We start from the raw sequence: 24,660 nt of genomic DNA, 5'->3' as shown, positions 1-24,660 counted from the left end.
ATTCATGAAGGGGTTAAATTAGATGAATTCTGAGGTCTTAGAAAGGTCTAAATTTCTAAGAACTCTAATCAGTTTGACAGTTGTCATTCTCATTATAAATGAATGAACAGTTAGTCTAATGACTTTTGAAAACCTCTCAAAATCTGTGTGTCAGCTTTGGGAGCTATAGAAATTACCTTTTTTTAACCATCTCATGGTTTCTGATTAAAGTTGAAATCCAATTTAAGACCATAACCCTGTACCTAAAAATGATGTGCTGAAGTTATATTAAGAGTGTAGGTAAAATAGTCTCCGGGGAGATCTTTTAATCTTTCCTGTTAGTCTAACAGGAAGGGTTGTAAAACTCACCTTTGTACCCTACCACTTAAGCAACAATTCCATTGGTGTGTTCACTTTGAACTGTTCCCTCAGCAATTGAAGCTATCCTTGTATATTAGAGGCCTAAATAGAATTCTTTTTTTGTTCCGTGCTTTCTAAGCATTAGGTCTAATCTTTGTGGCTCTTCTCCAGTTATATCAGTGATGATAATTTTTTCCATACATTTCATGGTAGTGCAGCCAAGAACTAGGTTAGGTCATACATTGGAATGCTATTTTTTATCCCTATTTTCATAATTCTTATGAGTGAATGTGAGAAATCTTTCCAGATATCTGTCATCTTGACAGTTTTTAGAGGGTGAGATGAGTATATGATATGGTTTCTTTACATTTTCTATTTTCAATACTAAAACAATTTTACTATTTCCTTTCTAGTCCAATCATGTTTGAAATTAAGAAGATCTGTTGCATTGGTGCAGGCTATGTTGGAGGACCCACATGTAGTGTTATTGCTCATATGTGTCCTGAAATCATGGTAACAGTTGTTGACGTCAATGAATCAAGAATCAATGCGTGGAACTCTCCTACACTTCCTATTTATGAGGTAAACCATATTAAATAACTCTTTGTTCTTATACAGTTTGTTTTCTTACTGTCTTTGTTCAATAACTTGAATACAGTATTAACATGCATATAATTAACTGATAAGAAATCATTGAAAAAATCTGGATACAAAATGATATAGACAAGAAAATTAATGAACCATAGTCATTCCTGAGCATTCCTGTATCGTTAAGATTGCCCTCAATATCTTATCTGTTCTTATTAGATTTAATTTTCTTAATTTTCTTGTGGTATAGTAGGAGCATATTGGAAGCAGTGAAGTTATTTCAGAATATTTGTTTTTCCTGTTCTTTTATTTGGAATTTTTTTTTAATTATTTTGATAAATAAAGATTTTTTTTAAATGGTATGGACATTATAATTATAATTATGTCAAGTATGCCAAAGAAAAATGACTAGAGGAAATATATCAGAATATTAATAGTGGTTGTATTTAGTGTGGAGGGTATGGGTAATTTTTATCTCTTCTCCATTTTCTAATTTTGTTTTCTTAATATGGTTACCATATTATAATAGTATAAATAAAAAGTGGTATTCTGTAAAAAATAAAGTGTGGTTGGTTGTAATACTAATTCCTATAAACCCATTATATTTTTGGATTATCGTGCTTATATCAGGTAAACCTTGGATGGATAAATGATGTCTTTTATGTTTAGTGTTTATTAGCACAATTTTGTTTAATTGGAATATCATAATTTTTGTGAATTTATAGTTAGGAAAATATGCTTCTATTTTACTGAGCTATCTAGGTCCCATTTTTTATTATTTCATTGTAAAAGGAGTTCATGATATTATGTATTTGAAGCTCACGAAGGGAGTATTTGAAAATTTGATGGTAACATTTTTTCTCCCACATTAATGTAATATTCTTTTTATCATAAGAGCTTGGTTATTTATAAGGCTCTGTTATCAGCCATAGTTTTCAGGTGTATTAGGCCTTTGAAAGGGAAGTCTTAACCTAATTTTATCCGTAAGACAAATCTGCCTGCTATTTATGGGCATGTGAGATATAGGAATCCATGGAAAAACACTCATTGAGCAGTAGCCACTCAATATCACAGATTCACTCATATCTAAATCAGATATAGGATTTAAAAAAAGAAAACAACCCTCTTTGTATATGGTAGCTTCTTTATTTGCTTTACCCTTAGTGTTGTAGTACTTCTTTCCCTGTTATAACATTGCTACTATATTTGTTTGGGGATTTTTTTTTAATCATTTTGGAAAGATTAATCTTTAGTTTGATAAACAGTTACATAAATCAGATCTCCATAAAAGGGCTGTGAGTCTTCTGAAACCTGTAAACCATACATATATTCAAGCATACAGTGATTACTTCTGCCACCAGTGTTTTGCAGTCTTAAAAAACAAAGGACACTCATCAGAATGGCTGAAATTAGTATTACTGACAAAACCAAGTGGTGACAAGGATGTAGAGCAATTGGAATTTTGTACGCTGCTGGTGAGAATGTTAAATTGGTACAGCCACTTTGCAGAACTGTTTGGTAGTATCTGCTAAAGCTGAAAATATGTGTAAGAAATGTTGCTATATTAGGCTACTTTCTTGGGGCAGAATAGGAACGTGTTGGAAGTAAAGTAGTTATCTTAGGTTAGTTGTCTTTTTCTTACTCCCTTGTTATGGTCTGTTTGAAATGTTCCTTTATTGTATGTTTTTTTTAATTTAAAATTTTTTTTTTATTTTAAAAAAAAGAGTTAATTAAAAAAATATATATATGCAGAGCCCCCTTGAAGAGCTGGTGGAGAATGCAGGGATATTGGCCTGCCCCACCTCTATGGTTGCTAATGTGCTCACATACATAGGGGACTGGTGGTTTGATGGGTTGAGCCCTCTACCACAGGACTTGCCCTTGGGAAGACTGTTGCTGCAGAGGAGAAGCTAGGCCTCCCTATAATTGTGCCTAAGAGCCTCCTCCTGAATACCTCTTTGTAGCTCAGATGTGGCCCTCTCTCTCTAGCTAAGCCAACTTGAAAGGTGAAATCACTGCCCTCTCCGCTACGTGGGATCAGACACCCAGGGGAGTGAATCTCCCTGGCAACGTGGAATATGACTCCCAGGGAGGAAAGTAGACCCGGCATCGTGGGATGGAGACCATCTTCTTGACCAAAAGGGGGAAATGAAAGGAAATAAAATAAGCTTCAGTGGCAGATAGATTCCAAAAGGAGCCGAGAGGTCACTCTGGTGGGCACTCTTATGCACAATATAGACAACCCTTTTTAGGTTCTAATGAATTGGGGTAGCTGGTGGTAGATACCTGATACTATCAAACCCATGAATCTTGAAGACGATTGTATAACAATGTAGCTTATGAGGGGTGACAATGTGATTGGGAAAGCCATATGGACCACACTCCCCTTTGTCTAGTTTATGGATGGATGAGTAGAAAAATGGGGGAAGGAAAAAAAAACAAACAAAGGCACCCAGTGTTCTTTTTTACTTTAATTGCTGTTTTTCACTTTAATTATTATTCTTGTTATTTTTGTGTGTGTGGTAATGAAGGTGTCAGGGATTGATTTTGGAGATGAATGTACAACTATGTAATGGTACTGTGAACAACCGAATGTATGCTCTGTTTTGTATGACTGCATGGTATGTGAATATATCTCAATAAAATGAATATTAAAAAAAAAAAAAGAAAGAAAATATGTGTAGTCTAATACCCAGGAAGTCTTCTAGTATATACTCAACAGAAATGCATACATATCTGTACCATAAGACAGGTACTATCAGTGCTATCCAAAATAGCCCCAAATGGGAAACAATCAGCAATAAAATGGATACATAAATTACAGTATATTACTATAGTAAGATACTATACTGCATTGAAAATCAATGCAGCTACTCCTGAACACAACAATATGGTTAAATCTCATAAAATTAATGCTACCAAATACAAACGAATACATACTGTATAATTCCATTTTATAAAGTTCAAAAATAGGCAAACCAATCTCTGAAGATAGAACTCAGCATGATGGTAATTTGAGGTGTGGCAGTGACTGGGAGAAGGCACACAGCAGGCCTCTGATTTATTTTGTTAATGTTCTGTTTCTTTATATGGGTATTGGTTACACAGGTGTGTTCACTTAACAAAAATTGAGCTGTATACTTTTCTGTACTAATGTATATGCACTTTTCTCTGTGGTTTACTTCGATAAAAATTTTACCTAAAAACAAAGGGCATCCCTAAAGGTAGAAAAAAAAGTGGAAACAATCTATAGTATGTAGGAATTAGACATTTTTTCTTGAAGAAAACAAAATATCAACTGGTCAGACATGTTTTTCCTACAATATTCAGTCAGATTCTTATTAATAGTATTACTATTTCCATTATTTGAAATATGAAGGTCCCCTTCTTTGTAATACTCCAGTGCTTTAAATTTTAAATAGGCTGTTCTAGATTGGATATTGAATCTGGTTGGAAATGTGGTGAAGTTGGGAGCTAAGATCTAAAATGACTGCTTTTTTTTTCCTGTATCTTATTTTCTCTCACTAACCCACCTCACATAAACAAACAAAAAATTTCTTGTTTCACACTTTTATTTAATAAATAAAATTTATCTTTTTGAAATCTCTAAATAGGATATAATTTTTTTATTATTTATTTATTATTATTATTATTATTATTTTTTTTTTTTTTTTTTGCATTTTTAATGACCGAAACAAAAAATATCTAAAACCACAGGTTCTGGAAGAACTACTTGTTTTTGCCTGTCTTGTATCTCTCCTCAAATTTGACCTTGGCCTCACACCGGACCTTGCATTTAAGAGCAGGGTCTCTGAACACATCCTTGTTGACAATGGTTTTGTCCAAGGGGATATCCACAGAGTACCTTGTAGGCATGAGGTGATTGTAGTTATAAACTTTCACAAAAGACTTGATCTTTGATCTCTTAGCGATTTTCTTCTTGCCCATGGCGGCTTTCACTTTGCGGGGGTAACAGTCGATTCCAGCCTCCAAAGCATGGCTGTAGGGGCAGCCTGAGGTGCCACCATCAACGTTCTTCATGGTGACGGCTTTGCTCCTGGAGTAGCGTCTGGCCAGCACCAACACCACCTTCCCGGGTCTCATAAACTTGCCCATTTCAACAGCAAACACTGGTGCCTACGGCAGAAAAGAAGAAGCTCCACTCAGATATAAAATTTTTGGCAGTCTAGCTAGCACTGTGCGTATTCGCAGCAGAGTCTATATTCTCAGAATTCTGAAGTCCCATAATTGTCCTGCCTTTATTTTTTTTTTTTTTAAACTATTCCCCAAATTCTGTTTTATTCAGAGATTCTTCCTGCTGATATTGACTTTATTTTTTTAATCATCATTTTATTGAGATATATTCACATACCACGCAGTCATACAAAACAAATCGTACTTTCGATTGTTTACAGTACCATTACATAGTTGTACATTCATCACCTAAATCAATCCCTGACACCTTCATTAGCACACACACAAAAATAACAAGAATAATAATTAGAGTGAAAAAGAGCAATTGAAGTAAAAAAGAACACTGGGTACCTTTGTCTGTTTGTTTCCTTCCCTTATTTTTCTACTCATCCATCCATAAACTAGACAAAGTGGAGTGTGGTCCTTATGGCTTTCCCAATCCCATTGTCACCCTCATAAGCTACATTTTTATACAACTGTCTTCGAGATTCATGGGTTCTGGGTTGCAGTTTGATAGTTTCAGGTATCCACCACCAGCTACCCCAATTCTTTAGAACCTAAAAAGGGTTATCTAAAGTGTGCGTAAGAGTGCCCACCAGAGTGACCTCTCGGCTCCTTTTGGAATCTCTCTGCCACTGAAGCTTATTTCATTTCCTTTCACATCCCCCTTTTGGTCAAGAAGATGTTCTCCGTCCCACGATGCCGGGTCTACATTCCTCCCCGGGAGTCATATTCCACGTTGCCAGGGAGATTCACTCCCCTGGGTGTCTGATCCCACGTAGTGGGGAAGGCAGTGATTTCACCTTTCAAGTTGGCTTAGCCAGAGAGAGAGGGCCACATCTGAGCAACAAAGAGGCATTCAGGAGGAGACTCTTAGGCACAAATATAGGGAGGCCTAGCCTCTCCTTTGCAGCAACCGTCTTCCCAAGGGTAAAACTTATGGTAGAGGCCTCAACCCATCAAACCACCAGTCCCCTATGTCTGTGGTCATGTTAGCAACCATGGAGGTGGGGTAGTGTCCTGCCTTTATTTAATGGTTAAAACTATTTGAGTCAGAGCCCCACTTCCTACCTTCTGGCAGAGATGGTCCCAGGTTCATTTTGACACCGCGAGGCCAGGCTGTGGGCCACCATGACCTAGGAGTTCAGCCACAGAGCTTGGAGGCACTGGCCGCCATGCTGCTGCCCTAGAATACCATCGACTTCCAGGCCACCAACTTTGGGCGTGTGGTGCAGCAAGTCAACACCATGATGGAGATGAAGCTGAAGCTAGTGTGGCAGGATGAGGACCAGAATGCATGCCTGACCCAGAGTGGCCGCCCACTCACCAGCTGCACCATTTCCCTGGGCTATATGTTCAACCTCGCCAACTTGGGCATCCCTGAGCACACCCACCTTGTACGGGTACCAGGTGCACATGGTACATGTCATGGTGACCACAGCCGGAGATATGGAGGAGAATCTCATTAGTGCCTGGTACCCACGTACCTGGGCAGGAGCTCTGGGAGAAAGGGATCAACAAGTTCGGGAACCTGCTGGTGCCCAAAGACAATTACTTCAAGTTTGAGGACTGGCTGATGCCCATGCTAGACCAGATGTTGCTGGTGCAGGACATGGAGGGTATGAAGTGGGCCCTTCCAAAATGATTGCCCAGCCAGGCTTGGTGAGGAGATCAACAACCCAGAATCGGTGTTTTATTGGGCCCAGAAGAACCACATTCCCTGGTTGAGTCCAGTGCTTGCCAACAACTAGATGTGTGACATGATCTTCCAGTCCGACAGGAATTCGGATATGGTCCTACACATCATTGGAGACCTGAGGCACACAACACCTAGGCCACCTTCACTAAGCACTCTGGGATGATCATCCTGGCCAGGGGCCTCGGCAAGCACCATATCACCAATGCCAGCATCTTGCCTAATGGGGCCGACTATATGGTCCTCGTCAACACAGCCCAGGAGTTTGATGGCTCCTACTTAGGCACCTGGCCAGATGAAGCCCTTTCCTGGGGCAAGATCCAGGAGGATGTATGGCTGGTCAAGTTCTGTGCTGATGTCTTCCTGCTCCTCCCCCTGCTTGTGGTTGAAACCTTTGTCTAAAAGGGAGATAGATGTCTTCATGCCTGAGAAAAATGAAGACTGAGGGTCAGTGGCTGTGTAAAGCCTTCCCCCTCCTCTGTTTATGAGTGCAAAGACCCCACCCCTCCCTGGCTAGCAGCTTCTGTGGAATAAAAATGATCTCAGCCACCAAAAAACAAAACAAAACTATTTGGCCTCTAAAGGCATATGTTTTTAATGTGTCTACTCCAGAAAATAAATAACAAAAACAGAGGCAGCTATTTTAGTTCTGCACTATTTAGTGCAACCTACAAGGAAGTGGAAAAACCCACCTGGCTTGGGGGTTAAAAAGATAAAACTGTCACTTTATAAAATTCTGGAAAGGACTCTTAACAAGTAGAATGATTTTCCTCTTAGAAAATAAATGACTTGAGGCTTATAATTTTCATGTGTCTTTCATAGACCTCATTGTTGAAAGGTGCTTGCCTGGTATGAATGTCAGTATTAGCACATCCAGCAACTGTTTAAAAAGCTGAAAAAGAGTCCATACTTCAATTAGAGATATGAATGAAGCAGATCTGTTAGGACTAGGGAAAATTGGGCCAAAGAGTGAAGGGCAATACTGACTGTCTTAAAACTTCAACTTCTGTGTGAGACCAAGGGAAGAGGTGTTTATTTGGTGCAGGATCTATATTTTCTGAGTACACTAAACAATTTAACTTGTACAGTCAGCTTGTTCAAACACCATAATTACATGGAACTTTGAATAGGAAGTGAGATCTGCTAGAGTTGTACAGGTTAGTGTGAAATAGCAACACATCCCAAAGTAATTTGGGCAGAGAATAAAAATATATATGCAGGGCTCCCCTGAGGAGCTGGGGGAAAATGCAGGAGTGTTGGACTTCCTCACCTGGGTTGTTGCTGATGTTCTCACAAACATTGAGGACTGATGGTTTGGTCTGAGGAGCCCTCAATCTTGAGGCTTGCCCTTATGAAGCTTGTTGCTGCAAAGGAAAGGCTAAACCTGCTTATAATTGCGCCTAAGAGTTTCCCCCTGAGTACCTCTTTTTTGCTCAGATGTGGCCCTATCTCTAGCTAAGCCAGCTTGCAGGTAACTCACTGCCCTCCCCGCTACGTGGGACCTAACTCCCAGAGGTGTAAATCTTCCTGGCAACACAAGATATGACTTTGTGGATGAACCTAGACCTGGCATCGTGGGATTGAGAATATATTCTTGACCAAAATAGGGAAGAAAATGAAACAAAGTTTCAGGGGCTGAGAGATTTCAAATGGAGTTGAGAAGTCAATCTGGTGGGCGCTCTTAATGCACTATATAGATATCCCTTTTTAGGTTTTAGTGTATTGGAATATCTAAAAGTAAATACCTGAAACTATCAAACTGCAACCCAGTTGCCTTGACTCTTAAAGATGATTGTGTAACTACGTAGCTTACAAGGGGTGACAGTGTGATTGTGAAAACCTTGTGGATCACACTCCCTTTATCCAGCGTATGGATGGATGAGTAGAAAACTGCGGACAAAAACTAAATGAAAAATAGGGTGGGATGGGGGGGATGATTTAGGTGTTCTTTTTTACTTTTATTTTTTATTTCTATTTTTATTCTTTCTTGTATAAAGGTAATGTTCAAAAATAGATTGGGGTGATAAATGCACAACTATATGATGGTACTGTGAACAGTTGTACACCATGGATGATTGTATGGTATGTGAATATATTGCAATAAAGCTGAATTTTTTTTTTTTTTAAAAAGGTGCCTGCTTAAGAAATTGATAAATCTCAGGGAAAAGGGGAGTTTCTAACAAACATAAGGCAGTATTTTTAAAAAAACCTATTTGGGGAAATGAACTGTGAGGCCCAATTAGCCATTTTCAAAGATATGTTAGATTTTTGTTCCATCTTTCTTTCTTTATTCTGTGCTGTAAAATTAGCCATTATTCCTGCACCTTTCCTTGGCTGTGTTGGGGGTATGAAATGTCAAACAGGAAGAACGAGTTTTTTTTAAATGTTAGGTTTAACCTGAGTTAATGTTTTCTGAATTGTAATATATGAGTAACATATATTTTTATGAATTGTGATTTTACGCTGACCTACCTTGGACAAAACAAAAAACAATTTTTTTCCAGAAAAATCTTGGATGCCTTTACAGTTAACTTCTTTTTATAAATCTATATTCTATAATGCATCTTAAAATGTACAATCAAATAGATAACTTGTTTTCAAGGACGTTATAAGAATCTAGGACGTTGATTTTTATCTTAAATACCAAATTTTCATGTCCATAAGTTCTTTTTTTTTAAATTCATTTTATTGAGATATATTCACATACCATGCAGTCATACAAAACAAATCGTATATTCAATTGTTCACAGTACCATTACATAGTTGTGCATTCGTCTCCAAAATGAATCCCTGATACCTTCATTACCACACACACAAAAATAACAAGAATAATAATTAAAGTGAAAAACAGCAATTAAAGTAAAAAAGAACACTGGGTGCCTTTGTTTGTTTGCTTGTTTGGTTTTTTCCTTTCCCCATTTTTCTACTCATCTATCCATAAACTAGACAAAAGGGAGTGTGGTCCATATGGCTTTCCCAATCACATTGTCACCCCTCATAAGCTACATTGTTATACAATCGTCTTCAAGATTCATGGGTTCTGGGTTGTAGTTTGATAGTTTCAGGTATTTACTGCCAGCTACTCCAATTCACTAGAACCTAAAATGTGTTGTCTATATTGTGCCTAAAAGCGCCCACCAGAGTGACCTCTCGGCTCCTTTTGGAATCTCTCTGCCACTGAAGCTTATTTCATTTCCTTTCACATTCCCCTTTTGGTCAAGAAGATATTCTCCATCCCATGATGTCAGGTCTACATTCCTTCCTGGGAGTCATATTCCACGTTGCCAGGGAGATTCACTCCCCTGGGTGTCTGATCCCACATAGCGGGGAAGGCAGTGATTTTACCTGCCAAGTTGGCTTAGCTAGAGAGAGGGGGCCACATCTGAGCTACAAAGAGGTATTCAGGAGGAGGCTCTTAGGCACAATTGTAGGGAGGTCTAGCCTCTCCTTTGCAACAACAGTCTTTCCAAGGGCATGTCCTGTGGTAGAGGGCTCAACCCATCAAACCACCAGTCCCTTATGTCAGTGAGTACATTAGCAACCATCGAGGTGGGGAAGCCCAATACCCCTGCATTCTCCACCAGTTCCTCAAGGGGACTCTGCATATTTTTTTCATTGTTTTTGTTTGTTTGTTTGTTTGTTTTTTAATTAACTCTTTTTTTAATCAATTACATAAAAAATAATAAAAAATCTAAAAAAAGTACAATAAAAAAATATTTCAAACAGATCATAACAAGGGAGTAAGAAAAAGACAACTAACCAAAGATAACTACTTTACTTCCAACATGTTCCTACTCTACCCCAAGAAAGTAACCTAATATAGCAGCATTTCTGTGAACTTGTTCCTACTATACCCATCAGAAATTAACAGACCATAGTCATTCCTGGGCATTCCCAGAAGGTTAAATTTACCCACGATAGCTTATCTGTTCTTATTGGATTATCATCCCCCCTTCCTTAATTGTTCTCTATCACTAGTTCCCCTACATTCTACATTATAAACCTTTTTTTTTTTTACATTTTTCAATGTTCACATTAGTGGTAGCATATAATATTTGTCTTTTTGTGCCTGGCTTATTTTGCTCAGCATTATGTCTTCAAGGTTCATCCGTGTTGTCACATGTTTCACGACATCGTTCCTTCTTACTGCCGCATAGTATTCCATCATGTGTATATACCACATTTTATTTATCCACTCATCTGTTGAAGGACATTTGGGTTCTTTCCATCTCTTGGCAATTGTGAATAATGCTGCTATGAACACTGGCATGCAGATATCTGTTCGTGTCACTGCTTTCCAATCTTCTGGGTATATACCGAGAAGTGCAATCGCTGGATCGAAGGATAACTCTATATCTAGTTTTCTAAGGAACTGCCAGACTGACTTCCAGAGTGGCTGAACCATTATACAGTCCCACCAACAATGAATAAGAGTTCCAATTTCTCCACATCCCCTCCAGCATTTGTAGTTTCCTGTTTGTTTAATGGCAGCCATTCTAATTGGTGTGAGATGGTATCTCATTGTGGTCTTAATTTGCATCTCTCTAATAGCTAGTGAAGCTGAACATTTTTTCATGTGTTTCTTGGCCGTTTGTATTTCCTCTTCAGAGAACTGTCTTTTCATATCTTTTGTCCATTTTATAATTGGGCTGTCTGTACTATTGTCATTGAGTTGTAGGATTTCTTTATATATGCAAGGTATCAGTCTTTTGTCAGATGCATGGTTTCCAAAAATTTTTTCCCATTGAGTTGGCTGCCTCTTTACCTTTTTGACAGATTCCTTTAACGTACAGAAACTTCTAAGCTTGAGGAGTCTCCATTTATCTATTTTTTCTTTTGTTGCTTGTGCTTTGGGTGTAAAGTCTAGGAAGTGGCTGCCTAATACAGTGTCTTGAAGATGTTTCCCTACATTATCTTCTAGGAGTTTTATGGTACTGTCTTTTATATTGAGATCTTTGATCCACTTCGAGTTAATTTTTGTGTAGGGTGTGAGGTAGGGGTCCTCTTTCATTCTTTTGGATATGGATATCCAACTCTCCCAGCCCCATTTGTTGAAAAGACTGTTATGTCCCAGTTCAGGGACTTTTGGGGCCTTATCAAAAATCAGTTGGCCATAGATCTGGGGGTCTATCTCCAAATTCTCAATTCAATTCCATTGATCAATGTGTCTATCTTTGTGCCAGTACCATGCTGTTTTGATAACTGTGGCTTTATACTAACCTTCAAAGTCAGGGAGTGTAAGTCTTCCCTCTTTTTCAGAGTGTCTTTAGCAATTTGAGGCATCTTCTCTTCCCAAATAAATTTGATAACTAGCTTTTCCAAGTCTGCAAAGTAGATTGTTGGAATTTTGATTGGGATTGTATTGAATCTGTAGATGAGTTTGGGTAGAATTGACATCTTAATGACATTTAGCTTTCCTATCCAAGAACATGGAATATTTTTCCATCTTTTAAGGTCCCCTTCTATTTCTTTTAGTAGAGTTATATAGTTTTCTTTGTATAGGTCTTTTACATCTTTGGTTAAGTTTATTCCTAGGTACTTGATTTTTTTGGTTGCTATTGAAAATGGTATCTTTTTCTTGAGTGTCTCTTCAGTTTGTTCATTTCTAGCATATAGAAACATTACTGACTTACGTGCATTAATCTTGTATTCCACTACTTTGCTAAATTTGTTTATTAGCTCTAGTAGCTGTATCGTCAATTTCTCAGGGTTTTCCAGATATAAGAGCATATCATCTGCAAACAATGACAGTTTTACTTCTTCCTTTCCAATTTGGATGCCTGTTATTTTTTGGTCTTGCTGGATTACCCTGGCTAGCACTTCCAGCACAATGTTAAATAACAGTGGTGATAGTGGGCATCGTTGTCTTGTTCCTGATCTTAGAGGGAAGGCTTTCAGTCTCTCACCAGTGAGTGCTATGCTGGCTGTGGGTTTTTCATATATGCACTTTATCATATTGATGAAGTTTCCTTCAGTTCCCACCTTTTGAAATGTTTTTATCAAAAAGGGATGTTGGGTTTTTGTCAGATGCTTTTTCAGCATCTGTTGAGATGATCATTTGATTTTTCTCTTTGATTTGTTAATGTGTTATAATACATTATTTTCTTATGTTGAACCATCCTTGCATGCCTGGAATGAACCCCACTTGGTCATGGTGTATGATTTTTTTAATGAGTCTGTGGATTCAATTTGCAAGTATTTTGTTGAGAATTTTTGCATCTATATTCATTAGGGAGATAGGCCTGTAGTTTTCCTTTATTGTAGCATCTTTGCCTGGTTTTGGTATTAGATTGATGTTAGCTTCATAAAATGAGTTAGGTAGTATTCCATTTTCTTCAATGTTTTGCAAGAGTTTAAGTAAGACCGGTGTCAGTTCTTTTGGGAAAGTTTGGTAGAATTCCCCTGTGAAGCCATCTGGCCATGGGCATTTATTTGTGGGAAGCTTTTTGATGACTGATTGGATCTCTTTGCTTGTGATGGGTTGGTTGAGGTCTTCTATTTCTTCTCTGGTCAGTCTAGGTTGTTCATACATTTCGAGGAAATTGTCCATTTCATCTGCATTATCCAGTTTGTTGGCATACAGTTGTTCATAGTATCCTCTTATAATTTTTTTCATTTCTTCGGGATCCTCAGTAATGTCACCTTTCTCATTCATTATTTTGTTTATATGGGTTTTTCTCTCTTTTGATTTTGTCAGTCTAGGTAGGGGCTTGTCAATCTTGTTGATCTTCTCAAAGAACCAACTTTTGGTGTTATTTATCCTCTCTATTTTTTTGTTGTTGTTGTTCTCTATGTCATTTATTTCTGTTTTAATCCTTGTTATTTCTTTTCTTGTACTTGGTTTAGGATTGGTTTGCTGTTCATTTTCTAGCTTCTCCAGTTGATCCATTAGTTCTTTGATTTTGGCTCTTTCTTCTTTTTTTAATATATGCATTTAGTGCTATAAATTTCCCCCTCAGTACCGCTTTTGCTGCATCCCATAGGTTTTGGTATGTTGTGTTCTCATTTTCATTCGTCTCTTATATATTTAGCAATTTCTCTTGCTATTTCTTCTTTAACCCACTGATTGTTTAGGAGTGTGTTGTTTAACCTTCAGGTATTTGTGAATTTTCTAAGTCTCGATGGTTATTGACTTCTAATTGTATTCCATTGTGGTCAGAGAATGTGCTTTGAATAATTTCAATTTTTTTAAATTTATTGAGGCTTGTTTTATGTCCCAGCATATGATCTATTCTGAAGAAAGTTCTGTGAGCATTAGAGAAGAATGTGTATCCTGGTGATTTGGGATGTAATGTTCTATATATGTCTGTTTAATCCAATTCATTTATCAGATTCTTTAGGTTTTCAGTTTCCTTATTGGTCTCTTGTCTGGTTCATCTATCTATAGGAGAGAGTGATGTGTTGAAGTCTCCCACAATTATTATGGAAACATCAATTACTTCCTTTAGTTTTGCCAGTGTTTCTCTCATGTATTGTGGGGCACCTTGATTGGGTGCATAAACATTTATGATTGTTACTTCTTCTTGTTGAATTACCCCTTTTATTAGTATGTAGTGGCCTTCTTTGTCTCTCATAACATCTTTGCCTTTAAAGTCTGTTTTATCTGAGATTAATATTGCTACACCTGCTTTCTTTTGGCTGTAGCTTGCATGAAATATTTTTTTCCATCCTTTCACTTTCAATTTCTTTGTGTCCCTGTGTCTAAGATGAGTCTCTTGTATGCAACATTTTGATGGTTCATTTTTTTTTTATCCATTCTGCCAATCTATATCTTTGAATTGGTGAGTTTAATCCATTTACATTCAAAGTTATTACCGTGAAGGCATTTCTTGAATCAGCCATCTTATCCTTTGGTTTATGTTTATCATATGTATTTTTTCCCTCTCTCTATTAATGTCCTTTAACTTGCCCATACTGAATCTTTTTAGTACTGAACCTTTCTCCATATCTCTCTCTCCTTTCTTTGATTTTCTGTCGGTAGGGCTCTCTTTAGTATCTGAAGTAGGGCAGGTCTCTTGTTAGCAAATTCTCTCAGCATTTGTTTATGAAAAATTTAAGCTCTCCCTCATATTTTATGGAGAGCTTTGCTGGATAAAGAATTCTTGGTTGGAAATTTTTCTCTCTTAGAATTTTAGATATGTCATGCCACTGTCTTCTCGCCTCCACAGTGGCTGCTGAGTAGTCACTACTTAGTCTTATGCTATTTCCTTTGTATGTGGTGAATTGCTTTTCTCTTGCTGCTTTCAGAACTTGCTCCTTCACTTTCATATTTGACAGTGTGATCAGAATATGTCTCGGAGTGGGTTTATTTGAAGTTATTCTGTTTGGAGTTTGCTGGGCATTTATGATTTGTGTATTTATGTTGTGTAAAATATTTGGGAAGTATTCCCCAACAATTTCTTTGAATACTCTTCCTAGACCTTTACCCTTCTCTTCCCCTTCTGGGACACCAATGAGTCTTATATTTGGGTGTTTTATATTATCTATCATATCCCTGAGGCCCATTTCGATTTTTTCATTTTATCCCCATTCTTTCTTTTGTTCTTTCATTTTCCGTTCTGTCATCTTTCAGGTCACTGATTTGTTGTTCAACTTCCTCTAGTCTTGTACTATGAGTATCCAGAATCTTTTTCATTTGATCAACAGTTTCGTTAATTTCCATAAGATCATCTATTTTTTATTTACTCTTGCAGTTTCTTCTTTATGCTCTTATAGGGTCTTCTTGATGTCCTTTATGTCCTGTGCCATGCTCTTCTTCATGCCTTTATATCCTGTGCCATGGTCTCGTTGTTCATCTTTAGTTCTTTGATTAATTGCTCCAAGTACTGTGTGTCTCCTCTGATCATTTGATTTGGGTGCTTGGGCTTGGGTTATCCATATCGTCTGGTTTTTCATATTTTAAAATTTTCTGTTGTTTTTGGCCTCTTGGCATTTGCTTAACTTGATAGGGTTCTTTTAGGATTTGTAGACCAATTAAAACCCTTATCTCTAATTTGTCATATCTACAGCTTCGTGGATTACACTTTCTCTAAGTTACCAGCAGGTGGCATCTGCGAGCCACCTATTCCCCTCAAGCCAGTTCTCCCCAGCTTTGTCTTTGTGGTGAATGGGGGCGAGAGTCTTGTGGGGTCCAATAGATCTGCCAAGCTTGCGTGTGTAGTTGGTGTTGCCTGCCCTGTATATGGGGCATGTGTCTGGGCGGTCAGGGTGTTCCTTGGTGTTCCTGAAGCTTTAAAGCTGCTCTAGTAGTCTAATCCTTCAGTTCAGTCCTGCCACAGTTTGTCTCTGCCGCTGACCCCCAAGTCCTTGGTATTGGCGTATGGCCCCTGAGACTTGCGAGTGGGTCCCTCTTCCAGGCCATGCACCCCCAGGTCCTCTGTTCAGGGATGACTGTGCTATGTCTCAGGTGAGCACCATCCCCCCAAGGCAGTTCTGGGCTGCTGGGCTGTGTAGGGATGCTCCCAGTCTGCTGAAAGGATGGCTGAATGGAGCGTGTTAATTCACACTACTCCGCCTTCCCATCTCTGGGACCAACCAGGTGAGGGTGCAGGGAAGGCTAATGTCTACACCCAATTTTGTGGTGTGTATATGTGTTGTTGGAAACACTTCCTGTCACACTGGGTTGTCTGGGGCAGCTCTGGGCTCTGGGGCCGGCAACTGTCAGGAGTGTTCCGCCCACCTGGAAGATGGCTGTGAGGGGGACCCCCCTTTTCTGGGAAGTTGTGGTGTTTAGTGAATTTTCTTAGCCACTGGACTTATTGCCTTGTGTCTCAGAACCCTCTTAGTTCTGCTCTTGTCCTGACTTGCCCAAATTGCAAGTCTTTGAGGCTTTCTGTATTGGGCTTCTTAGAGTAATTGTTTTGGAAAAAGAGAAAAAGATTAAAAAAAAAAAAAAAGGGAAGGGCCCTCCTTGCAGAGCTAATGGATTATTGAAATGCTAAGAGACAAGGCAATTAGGGCCATTAAGGAAAGCTCCAGGGAGCAAAGAAACCGGTTTTTCAGACAAAGAAACTCGTCTTCTGGATTTGCATATAAGCCTGACTCTGCCAGAGCTCTGCCCTTCCCCATTCTGTGTTCACCAGAACTCCAAAAAGCCTCTGCTTTTATCTTTGGGTTTTCTTGCTGTTTTTGCTATCACTATCTACCCTCCACCGGGCTGGCTGCTCCTGGATTCTCAGGTGTCTGGTCTCAGTCTATCTATGGTTGGAGTTGGATCAGTAGAATGAGTTTCTGATAAGGGCTGCCACTGCAGTTCTCCCTCCTCGTTCTCAGTGCTGATGGCCCTCCTCCCACAGGACTGAGCCTGGCAGGGAGGGGAGCGGATCCCCTGGCCGCAAAAACTTAACAGATTTTGCCGACCTCAGCTGTTCCATGTGTCCATGAGTGTTGTATGAAGTATGCCCAAAGTCAAATTGCTCTGCAGTGTCTGGTCCACACGGTTCCTGGCTTTGTACATACTGCCCTGGAAGAGTAACTAAAATGTACACCTCACTACTGCCATCTTGCCCTGCCCTCCCCATAAGTTCTTATTGGTGACTATTGTTTAACTCATGGTCACGGACAGAGAAATGTTACCTAATTATAATATTTAATGTGCTTTTTAAAAGTGTACATCCTCCTCAGAGTTGTTCTACCTCCCACTCCATCTGTTCTGGAACTCACAAAACTAATAAGGGAAATATTTAGAAGAAAAAGTAATAGAACTTGATGATTGACCTTAATATAAAAAGGATGAAGGAGAAGAAAGAATGTAGAATGATATTAGGTGTCTGGTTTGCATGACTGGGTGCGTGACTGGGCCATTAAGATCAGGAATACAAGAATGGGGGAGGTGGTAGGAGAGGAGAGGAAATGGTGAATTCTGTGTGGACATTTTTAGTTGTAGAGGCCTTGGGACATCCAAACAGATGTCCAGGAGGCAGTTGGATAAATGTCAAGGTTTAGGCAGAGAACTGAGGGCTGGAGATGTAAATTTAGAAATCATGCAGGGTATAGTTAAAATCGGTGTTTGAGCTCTCCCAAGAATAGCATGTAGAGAGGACAGAATCCTGAAAAACACTTATGTTTGGTGGTGGTGAAGGAGGAAATGCCATAGAGAAGCAATGATTGGTCAGAGAGGGTGAACCAGAAACTAGTGAGTGAGTAACAGTGGCCAGCACATATTCAGTGCTCAATAAACATTTGTTAGGTGGTTGAGTAAGCTGTCAACTGTGCCAAATGGAGAAGCGATAAGGACTGAAACATACACATTAACTTTGTTAGTATGGAGGTCATTGTAACCTTTGGCAGAGCAATTAACAGTAAGAGATTGAGGAAGTGAGAGTGTAGAAAAAGAGTAAGACTTCCCTTTTAAAAAGTTTAATATATAAGGAGATAAAGAGATGCTGGAGAGGGGCACAGGGTAAAGGCAGTGATTTTGTTTGTTTATTTCTATGAATGATAAAGGATTGAGCATGTTAATAAGCTAAGGTAGAAAAATTCCATGGAAAAGGAAAGGTCCAAAACATAAGAAGAAAGGAGATAATACATGAAAGTCCAGAAAAATAGCAAAAGGTTGTGATCAAAAGCAAAAGTGGAAGGCTTGGTTTGAAAGCCTCTTCCTGGAGTGATGCAACTAGGAATGGATAACGATGTAGGCAGTTTTTTTGGTGGGAATATGAAATAAAATGGCTGACACACTGTAGTCTCAATTTTTTGTTAGTGAGTGGTTTAAGTTATTCCAAGTAAAGTGAAAGGGGTGGCATTGGGTCAAGAACTTGAGAATATAAAGGTTCAGAGCAAAAACCTTATGGAAAAGAAGAGAGCAAGTAAAAGGTTTATCAGGCTGCATTGGAGGCCCAGCTAAATATACTTAGAGTCCATACACTAATGTTTATTGTAATTCTTTCTAATCTCGTAGGTTTATGTTTTATGGGCAAAAACTATATTAATAAAAAAAGTATCTTTTATATTAGCATAAAGTAGTACCAAAGCAATCTGTCTGATAAGGAAAATAATAATGACTATTCAATAAAATATGGTAATAAGGTATCTAAGTTTTTACTCAGAAAATAGTACGGTAGCTACTCTTAATATTCAGCAATTAAAACATTTTATTTTTAGTTACCATATTCACTGAATATTTAGTGCTTTTTTTACTTTCTTTACTCATTAAAAAACAGTATATTAGTAATTTCTGAAACAAAATGGATAATATGCTTTGCTTTTTCTGAGTAAAATGAGAGATCATTTTGACCTATGAAAAGATTTGAGTTCTTCAGTAAAAAGTGCCATATAAATTCTAACTACTAATTATGATAATTACATAATGAGTCTGATAAAAGTTAAAACATATTGTTAACTGCTTCTGCATCAGTTTTGGAGATATTTTAGAAACACAAATCTCCCATTTATTGTAACACAATGTAGTTGGTCATTTTGAGTTCTTATTGAGGCTTAGTATAAATTCTTCATTGATCTGATTTTAGGTTACTTTAACTATTAGTAGCTTACGTATAGGACCAAATCAAATCTTATTCTCTGCAAATTCTAACTCCATAACCTTTTACTCTAATTTTCTAGAACTTAGTTAAAAGAACCAAGGAAACAGTTACAATGATTGATGACACTATATATGGTGGCAGTGATTTATATCTTTTTCCTGTCATTTTAAATGTTTTAATCAAACTAATGGAAATCTGAATTTACATTTTACATTTGATCTAATCATTTATGTTAAAAGGCCTCAACCATGAAGAAAAGTGAGTTGCTGTGGATATAATTTTAGACCTCTGTGGCCCCTAAAATAGCTTTCACTTTGCATGGAGATTGTTTTCTAAACTTTGTTAATATTGTGGATATCATTTGAACCTTCTACCCCAAGAAGAGTAAGCTACTGTGCTTTGGGTTTGTTTTGTTTTGTTTTTACTTTTTATTGTAGAAGATTTCAAAAATGTATAAAACAGGCAGAGAAAATAGTATAATGAATCCTGTGTACCCATCACCTTGTTTCAACAATATCAACATGGCCAATCTGTCCTCTCAAGTACCACCATCATGGGTTATTTATAATTTCATCCATAAACATTTCATCATGTATCTCTAAAAGATAATAATTATTTTTAAAATATAAGCACATTACCATTAATTACCACTATTAAGAAATTAACAATAATTTCTTAATATCAAGAATTCTTATCAATGTCCTCCCCCTCCCCAGTTTATTTGAGTCAGAATCCAATAAGATATGTACATTGCAATCAATATCTAAGTGTCTTTTAATGCATAATATTTTAATTTCCATCTCTTTTTTTTAACCTCTTCAGTTTATTTGTTGAATAAACCAGGTTGTTTATCCTGGAGAAATTTTCGCAGTAGATTTTGTTCCATGAATCCTCATGATGTTTTTAAAATTGTTCTCCTGTATCTTGTATTTCCTGTAAATTGATAGTTAGGTTTAGAAGTCTGTTCAGATTTAGGCTTGATTTATTTTATTTTTTTGGCAAGAATAATTGATAGGTATTATTATACAGCTTAGTATTGTTAACAGAAACATATCTTCTGTCAAATTGTATGGGAAAAAGTAATAAAGTTTGAATAGAGTGTTTCTTACAACAGGATTTAGACAACCACTTAGTATGCATTGAGTAAATATTGACTATTTCACAGCAGTTGTGTAACTTGACTTATTGTCCATAAAACCCCACATTCATAATGATAGTGCAAAATCTCATGTTTGCTTGAAATCACAGAACCTTGAAATATCTGATAATTGTGTTTCATACTTGAGTCAATAGTTAACTATTATGAAACAGTCAGGTACATGATAAACAATGACACAGCATTAAAATGAACTGCTGCCCTGATTGTGACAAATTCAATTTTGTTTTATTTAGTAATGTTAGTGTATACTCATGGTCTTTGGTGTATAATCATTGTCTTTTCTACAAAGGTATTATTAGAGAGCAAGTTTAAACATTTAAATTATGACATCACAGACAGTCCCTTTTAGCAAATATAATTTTATACTATTAGGTTGTTTCATATGACTGATAAACTGTATGTACAAATCTTTTTCTTTTTTTAATTTTCTAGCCAGGACTAAAGGAAGTTGTAGAATCCTGTCGAGGAAAGAATCTCTTTTTTTCTACCAATATTGATGATGCCATTAAAGAAGCTGACCTTGTATTTATTTCTGTAAGTAATTTCCTGTGCTATGTGCATTTTAAGGTATTCTTATCTATTTAAATGTTTCATTGCATTTTAGTAATAAATCCATTGATACTAAGCCACAACATTTCTTAGTACAGAGTTGTCCAATTCAATTTTGGTTGTCACTAACTATATACCAAACCCTGTATTTATCTGGTCAAATAGCCTTTCAGGTCATTGAACAAGGCAGCCTACTCAATGGGAGAATATATTTGGAAGACATATATCTGATAAGGTTTTAATATCCAGAATATATAAAGAAATCCTATAACTCAACGATAAAAAAAATAAACAATCCAATTTAAAAACTGGCAAAAGATTTCAATGGACATTTTTCCAAAGAGGAGATATAAATGGCTAAAAAGCCCATGAAAATATGCTCACCATCACTAGTGATTAGGGAAATGCAAATCAAAACTGCAATGAGATATGATTTCACACCTACTAGAATGGCCGCTATTAAACAAGCTGAAGACTACAAGTGTGGGAGAGGATATGGAGAAATAGGAACACTAATTCTCTGCTGGTTGGAATGTGAAGTGGTGTAGACTCTGTGAAAAATAGTTTGGTGCTTTCTTGGGAAGCTAAGAATAGAATTGCCATATGATCTGGCAATCCCACTACTAGGTATATACCCAAAAAACTGAAAGCAGGGACTTCAACAGACATTTGCACACCATTGTTCATAGCGGCATTATTCACAGTTGCCAAAAGATGAAAGCAACCGAGTGTCCATCAACTGCTGAATGGATAAAGAAAACATAGTATATACATATGATGGAATATTATTCAGGTGTGAGAAGGAATGAAGTCCTAATACATGTGACAACATGGATGAACTTCCAGGACATTCTGTTGAGTGAAATAAGCCAGACACAAAAGAATAAATATTGTAGGATCTCACTGATATGAACTAATTATAATAATTTATAATATATTTATAGTTATATTTATAACTATAATTATAATCAAACTCATAGAATTAGAATCTAGAATATAGGGTACTGGGGGATAGAATCAGGCTGGAGAATGGGAGCTGATGTTTAATTTGTGCAGAGTATCTATCTAGGTTGATTGTAAATGTTTGGAAATGTATAGTGGTGATGATAGCACATTATTGTGAGTGTAACTAACAGCACTGAAGTATATTTGTGAATGTAGCTGAAAGGAGAAATTTGGGTCATGTGTTATTAGAAGGAAAGCTAGAGGATGGATGTTGGACTGTGGTTAACAGTGCAAACCTAAGAATGTTCTTTCAACATCTTCTTGACTGAAGGGGGATGTGAAATGAAATGAAGTAAGTTTCAGTGGCTGAGATAATCCAAAAAGAGCCGAGAGGTCACTCTGGTGTGCACTCTTACGCGCAATATAGATAACCCTTTTTAGGTTCTAATGAATTGGAATAGCTAGCAGTAAATATCTGAAACTATCAAACTACAACCCAGAACCCTTGAATCTTGAAGACAATTGTATAAAAATGTAGCTTATGAGGGGTGACAATGTGATTGGGAAAGCCACGTGGATCACACTCCCCTTTGTCCAGTGTATGGATGGATGAGTAGAAAAACAAGGGCAAAAAAAAAAAAAAAGAATGTTCTTTCATGTCTTTCATGAATTACAACAAATGTTTGACACTATTACAAGGTGTTAATAATAGGGTGGTATGTGGGAAAAATACACCTAATATAAACTATGGACTATAGTTAACAGTAATATTTCATTGTTCTTTCATCAGTTGAAACAAAGGTACCACACTAATGCAAAGTGTTAGCAACAGTAGGGTATATGGTAATGTTGTATTTTTTTTACATGACTTTTTTTGTAAACCTACAACTTCTCTAATTAAAAAAAAAACAATGAAGTGAAAGAAAGCAGATACAATGTATATATTGTATGATTCCATTTATATAAATGTAAATAAAAATAAGTCTTTAGAGAGACTTAGATTAGTGGTTATTTAGGGGTGGGGAGGGATAGAGAGATTGAGAGGTGACTGCCAAGGGGTATGAGGTTTATTTTTTTGGAATAATGAAAATGTTCTAAAATTGATTGTGGTGATGGATGCATAATTCTGTGATTATACTGAAAGTCATTGATTCTACACTTTGGATAGATTGTATTGTGTGTGACTATATCTCAATAAGATGAGTTATTTATTTATTTATTTACTTTAAGAAAAAGGGCTTTTAGAAAAAATCTTTTAAGACAATAGAATCCTACCTTAGGGTGGTTTAGCATAAATAGCTGACTTTCATTGCCTTCCTATGAATCCATCCTGAGTTGTCCTCGTCTTTCCAAGCTTTTATTTTGTGTGTTGGGTTAACTTTATCACTGTATAACCCATAGTCTACATCTTGTCCCCATTGTTCTCTGGATCAGTTTTTTTGTTTGCTGTGTTCTTCAGGTTTCATTGTGGAAACTATCAAACTTATATATAACCATTCTCCAAGTTCAACAATTATGGCTGATGTTTCGTTTACTACTCCTCCTGCCACCAGGTGGGATTTAAGCAAATTCCATATATTATATTATTCTGTGTGAATCAGTTTATTTTTTAACTCACATGTATGAATCAGTTTTTCATAACTTTTTATTTTGAATTACTTTCAATCTTTCAGGACAGTTATAAAAATAATACATAGAAATCCAAATACCTTGCTATCCCCCAAGGTAACCAGTCCACCAATTTTAACATTTTGCCACATTTGCTATGTTGTTCTATCTATCCATCTTTCTTTTTATCCATCCGTCTGTCTATTTGTCAATCCATTTTCTGAACACTTGAATGTAGTGTTCCTTAAACACTTAATACTGCCTTGTACATTTCTTGAGAACAAGGATGTTCACTTATGTAACCCCCTTAAGTGCAGTTACCAAGTTTAAGAAATTCAACATTGATAGGAAACTTACACTCCATATTCCAATCTTTTCATATGTCCCAATTATGTCTTTTTGAGCGTTTTATGTCCTCCCTTGTTACATCCTGTCCAGGATCACTATTGTGTTTAATTGCCATTGCCTCTTTAGTTGCTCTTTCTTTTTCTAATTGTAGGAACATACTTACAACATAAACTTTCCCATCTCAACCTTTCCCAGCCATACCATTTAGTGGAATTAATCACAAACACAAATATTGCTGTAACCTCATGAACTTCCATTGCTAAATCTGTCCCATCTTCCCTAACAAACCCTATACCTATTATGCATTAACTCCCTATACCTCCTGCCCCTCACCCCTGACAACCTCTATTCTACCTTCTGTCTCTATGAGCTTGCATATTCTCTGATATTTTCTTTGTAGTTACCTTGTGGCTTACATTTAACATCCTAACTCTATAACAATCTTGTTGGCTTAAATAACACTTTAACTTTGATAGTATACACACACTATGTTCCTATACCCCTCCGCCCCCCTACTTTTATGTAGTTCTTGTCACAAATTGCATGTTTATATTTGATGAGTCCCAAACCATTGATTTATAATTGCATTCTATGCATTTGCCTTTTAGATGCTGTAGGAAGTAAAAAGTGGGCTTACATACCAAAAATACAATAGTATTAGCATTTATATTAACCCATGTTGTTACCCTTACTGGAGATCTTTATTCTTCATATGGCATCAGTCTATTGCTTAGTGTCCTTTCCTTTCATTC

General features: G+C 37.0%; 2 protein-coding genes and 1 pseudogene across 3 annotated transcripts in view; 2 read left to right on the top strand and 1 right to left on the bottom strand.

Annotated features, from left to right (window-relative positions):
• UGDH (UDP-glucose 6-dehydrogenase) overlaps nucleotides 1-24,660 on the top strand; it is a 44,887-nt gene that overhangs the window by 5,760 nt on the left and 14,467 nt on the right. For both annotated transcript variants that reach the window (XM_037829613.1, XM_037829612.1), the window contains exons 2-3: nucleotides 753-921; nucleotides 20,891-20,992. In XM_037829613.1, the coding sequence (XP_037685541.1) occupies nucleotides 760-921; nucleotides 20,891-20,992 (264 nt within the window). In that variant the 5' untranslated portion in view covers nucleotides 753-759. The remainder of the gene's footprint in view (nucleotides 1-752; nucleotides 922-20,890; nucleotides 20,993-24,660) is intronic.
• Nucleotides 4,657-5,043, bottom strand: LOC119529333 (60S ribosomal protein L27-like). The gene has a single exon (XM_037829619.1). It carries the CDS (start codon nucleotides 5,041-5,043, stop codon nucleotides 4,657-4,659), a length of 387 nt encoding a protein of 128 aa, XP_037685547.1.
• LOC119529332 lies at nucleotides 6,608-7,262 on the top strand (annotated as a pseudogene).

The sequence above is a fragment of the Choloepus didactylus genome, chromosome 3 (genome assembly GCF_015220235.1).
Source record: "Choloepus didactylus isolate mChoDid1 chromosome 3, mChoDid1.pri, whole genome shotgun sequence".
Lineage (NCBI taxonomy): Eukaryota > Metazoa > Chordata > Mammalia > Pilosa > Megalonychidae > Choloepus > Choloepus didactylus.
This window is presented reverse-complemented; position numbering and strand designations above follow the sequence as displayed.